General features: G+C 33.5%; 1 protein-coding gene across 1 annotated transcript in view; it reads left to right on the top strand.

Annotated features, from left to right (window-relative positions):
* LOC117100893 (poly [ADP-ribose] polymerase 1-like) overlaps positions 1 to 5,254 on the top strand; it is a 144,769-nt gene that overhangs the window by 43,414 nt on the left and 96,101 nt on the right. Inside the window, exon 10 of the mRNA XM_033240724.1 lies at positions 2,584 to 2,729. Coding sequence (XP_033096615.1) covers positions 2,584 to 2,729 — 146 coding nt within the window. The remainder of the gene's footprint in view (positions 1 to 2,583; positions 2,730 to 5,254) is intronic.

Raw genomic sequence — 5,254 nt, 5'->3', positions numbered from 1 at the left:
GATTTCTAATCAATATATATATATATATATATATATATATATATATATATATGGTATACAAATGATGTTACGGATGTACGGTGTGAACGTAGAAAACTGGAACGCAGGTGGAGGAAAACTCGAACTATTTCTGATCGGGACAAGTAATGTGAACAGATTATTAAGGTTGATGAGCTAAAGAAACTGTAATACTAGTTTCTTCAAAGAAACGCTAACTAATACTACATCGAAGAATATGTACAGTATTCTTAACACTCTTTTAAACTGATCTGTTAATAAACTACTGTTTCAAATTTAGTTCTAAGTGATCGATTTGCACAATATTTTACTGATAAAGTTTCTAACATTAGGTCAGAGCTTGATACATTATGTAATTCATATATAGATATATCTCATAGACTATTGCATTTAAATAATAGGTCTGGGTTCTCATATCAATTTAGCTGTTGGTGACTTTGTTAGTAATTTAGATAACTTTAAAACTTTAAGTGAGGAAGAAGTTAGTAATATTATTACTAAACTCCCTAACAAGGTCAGTCCATTAGATCCCTTTCCCACTTGATTATTTATTTATTTATTCAACTTACTTTATACTGGATGGCACGCTCAATGCAAATGCACTGGTTTTCGTTGTACTCCAGTTATAACATAAAAAGTACAAAAGTGATAAAATGAATAGGAAAATATAAGGAAATTTTTTAAAAAGGACTTAATTACAAAATAGAGAGATTAATTATTTTAGAGCATTTTTAAAGGTATCTTGATTTAAATTCTGGAAATCCCTAGTTATGTTACTAGGTAGTTCGTTCCAGTTCATGGATGCTCGATAGTGAAAGGTCCATTTTCCTTCACAAATGTTCCACTGTGGAAATAAAAGATGATTATTTGTCTGACTTCGAGTATTTTTTATCATTTTGAGAAAAACAAACATCTAATGTCACAAGAAAGAAATCTTAATTAAATAGGAAGGTGCAAGTCCTTGAAGACATTTAAAAGTTATGAATAATAATTGATCTCTCCATCTGTCATTCAGAGTTCGCCAGTTTAACAAGCTTAAAATATCATTAATTGGTGTTCTAATGTCACAAGAAAGTAAAATTCTTCCTAAGGTGTTGAAGAGTGTGTTGATACACTCTTACTGATTATTACATCTATTGTAAACAATTCTTTAAGTAAAGGCTTGTCTCCAAAAGTCCTTCGTCAAGCTGTCGTTACTCCATTGATTAAGAAATCCACATTAAATCCTGATGAACTAAAAAATTATCGTCCCGTTTCTAACCTGCCTACTTTAGGAAAACTTATTGAATATCCCGCTGTTTTTAGTTTTAAGAAACATCTTCAAGATAACAAACTGAATGAAACTTACCAGTCTGCATATAAATCATCACATATCACAGAGACTGCCCTTATACATTTAAAAAATGATATTTTAATTCAACTTGATAAAGCAAAATTTATCATGTTAGTTTTGCTTGATCTTTCCTCTGTGTTCGATACGATAGTTCATGACATCCTTGTAAATCGGATGCTGAGGGAATTTGGTATTACAGGCTCTGCCTTAAATTGGTTTACTAGTTACAATCAAGACCGTTTTAGCAGAGTTGTGTGTACTCGGCGAATACTCTGAAAACCATGTTTTACGTTACAGGGTACCTCAAGGGTCTGTTGTAGGTCCTCTGATTTTCAATATGTATACTCAACCTGTCGCCGATATCAGTGATTGCCCCATCTGTGTCTACAAAAAACCTTGTTGTCATGTTTGATATCTAACTTAATATGAAAAATCATATTAGTCAGTTGTGTAGAAGTATAAATTTCCATCTTCGAAATTTGAATAGGATTCGTAGTTTTATTGATTCTTCTACATGTGCACATGCAGTAAGATCTTTAATTCTTTCTCGGCTGGACTATTATAACTCTTTGCTTGGGGACTTGCCGGTCTCTGATGTTCGGAGACTGCAAGTATTGCAGAATCGTGCAGCGCGTATGATCTTTCAGGTTAGCAGGCGCACTTCTGCGGCCCCACTTATTCGGGAGTTGCATTACCTGTCCAGCAGAGAATTGAGTATTAGATCTTGGTGCATGTGTACAATTGCCTGTACAACTCAGCTCCCGTCTATCTGAGTGATCTTAATTCTAAGTATTACTCAGGAGGACGAGGGCTTAGATCCACCCAAGACCATACTCGTCTCGCCATTCCAAAAACAAAACAATCTTTTGGAGATAATTCCGTTCTGGGGCCAAGACTTTGGAACACTTTTCCAAATAGTGTTTCACTGTTTGTGAAGCTTCTAATGTGCATTTTTTTTTTTAACTCCACAAAACTCATCTTTTTCTTAATCTTTCATTTTAATTGTCTTATATCCTATGTGCTTCAATTGTATGATAATGTAAATTAATTTTTTTTTAAATCTATTTTTGTACAACTTTATGTATCATTATCATTTTATAGATTTATGACATACTGTTACGTTACGGCTCAGAATAACTAACAGAGAAGAGATCACAACTTTTGTGTATTTACAAAATATATATAATTTATTTACAATTGTTGTTGTTACTGTTATTGTTTTTTCTTTGCAGAGGAAATTGAATCCATGTCCAAGAAAATAAAAAATTCAAGGATGCATAATGTCCATGTAGTATCAGAAGATTTTTTAGAAGATGTGAAAACTGGGGGCGCTGCACTCATGATCAGCAAACATAGTATCTGCGACTGGGGTTCCGATGTAAGTGAAAAGCATTGTCTATTTTAGGAATTTGCTAGAAAAGGAAATTCCAATAAATATCAAATTTATAACATGCCAATTTTATATCTTGTTCATCCATAGAGCATGACAGTGTACATGTCTCACTCCAATTTAAGACCCCTCTAGTAAAGACCACCTCTAATTAATGACCAAGCCAAACCAGTCACTCGTCGCAAAAATCGATTTTGAGTTATTAATACAGTGTTAGAGAGTAAAATAATAGCTATAAAATGATAAAAAAATAATTCAAATCGAACATTTCCTTATGAAGTTACATGCGTTTAAACATACAGCTGTTTAAAGAACAATATATGAGAAATCAGCCTTCAAAGTTTATGATTTTAGGCATTTCTCATGCAGAAACTATCATCAAATCCTTAAAAAGTGTTGTGTCAACATTGAAAATGGGGAAAATAACAGCATAGAATGATGTATAGATATGTAAAGATTAGTTTAGTGCAATAAAATAGATTTAAAAAAATTGACATTCCAGCATGTTATGGCCATTTTCTCTAAAACACGATTTGCGACGAGTGACTGGTTTGGCTTGTCTTTGCCACAATTAATAACCACTTTTCTGCGGCCCCTTTAGAATGCCTCTTTTATCATTAGCTGTTCTCTCCAATTTTCTCTCTCTTTAGAGACCACTGTAGAATATATGTGGCAAAGTTTGTGAAATCTATTTTATTGCACTAAACTAAACTTTATATATCTATACGTCATGATATGCTGTTATTTCCCCATTTTCAATGTTAAAACAACAATTTTTAACAATTTGGTGATGGTTTCTGCTTGAGAAATGCCCGAAATCATAAACTTTGAAGGCCGATTTCTCAGATATTGTTCTTTAAACAGCTCTATGTTTAAACGTTTGTAACTTCATAAAGAAACAACAGATTTCAATGATTCTTTTACCATTTTATAGCTCTCATGTTACTTTTTACCATTGTATTAATAAGTAAAAATCAATTTTTGTGACGAGTGACTGGTTTGGCTTGTCTTCGCCACATATAGTGATGTAAATGCAATTTTTGTTTTTAATAAATTTTGTTATAGATAGATTTTAATATTGCTATAGCGCCAGTTAAGGACACATAAAACAAATTATTAGATTATCACTCTTTTTAAACAAATTGATGAGGCGGAAGTTTTTTTTTATCTTTTTTTTTATCGAGTTTTTTGGAGAGGGGGGGGGGGTTGGGATTATACCCGGGGATTCCGGTGTGCATGAACAGAATGAACATGACATCGTTTTTCAAAGTGGCAGATGCATTTAAACAACTGCCTTGTGATTCAATGGCCTATCCAAAACTAGGCCTAGGTCTATATTTCGGTGAAAAAATCAGACATTACTCAAGCATCAAAGGGAAGGGAACACCCTAATTATTGTTATATAGTAGGTATGAGACGCTAGGCTTTGATTTTTACCTCGAGCTAGGCCAGCCTTTGGCTTAACATTTTTGATGTCGCAGGTTAGTTTTTGCCCAACAACAACCTAACACTCCCATCACAAGGAAGACTTGGAATGAATTTATGTATGCATTATGTAACAAGTTTTTTTTAGCAGCAAAAGTCTCTGGGGAACATGTTGACTATTTTTAGCCGCAGCTGTGGAACATGCGAGTATACCTGCTGTGAATTAACGATCCGATCAGCCCACTCGGCGGGTCTCTTTATTGATGGACCGCAGTGTCACCTATTTTTAGCCGCTGTTAGCGAGCCGTTTATTTTTGCGACAGTAACAACAAGTTTTATAGAATGGGCTTTGCATTTTCAACTTTACGGCGATTCCAGTGTCTGATCTAATGAATTGGAAGAGTTTGAAGTCTACTGAATTCGGAACCAATTCCGTTATCTTTTGTGAGCATTTGTTTTTTGCAAATTTGTTTTTATGCAGTTAAAATAGATGATGCAACCAAAAAAAAAAAAAAAGTAAAATAAAATAAATAAATAAAATTATTCCCTCATCAATATTTCTAAAATTTTTGATGCTAGCGAGAGTGATAATCTAATAAATTGTTGTATTTGCCCTAAAACAAGGTGTCACTTGTGCTTTACAACAAATTAAAAACAAAAATTAAATATGTATTTAAAAGTCTATAATGATAATAAGATGAAAAACAATGTATGACTTGAATCTAACAATATTCGACGGTGCACATCGTAAGATAATATTTTGTGTGTGTTTTGTGCGTGTTTTGTGTATATTGAATAACAATACAGTTAGTGGTGATGTTAGAATATTCAGGGGCAGATCCAGAAATGTCTGAAAGGCTGGGCCAAGGAGGGGAGGTGGGTCGAAAGTGGGGCCCATTGTGATAAAACTATAATACGAGTTCCTGGACATGTCCCCGTAAAAAGTTGGTGTTCCAGACGCCCAAAAATAACCTGAGACATTTCGGGCCATCAATTTTTTTCTTTTTTAGTTCCTATGCATGTAATGCAATAGGAACTATTGTAATCACTCTTGCTATTTCCTATGTTTTTTATTGTGTGTAGTGTGT

The sequence above is a fragment of the Anneissia japonica genome, unplaced genomic scaffold (assembly GCF_011630105.1).
Source record: "Anneissia japonica isolate Jap-2015-1 unplaced genomic scaffold, ASM1163010v1 scaffold287858_len863314_cov180, whole genome shotgun sequence".
In the NCBI taxonomy this organism is placed as follows: domain Eukaryota; kingdom Metazoa; phylum Echinodermata; class Crinoidea; order Comatulida; family Comatulidae; genus Anneissia; species Anneissia japonica.
Note: the sequence above shows the minus strand (reverse complement) of the source record. Positions and strands in the feature narration are given on the sequence as shown.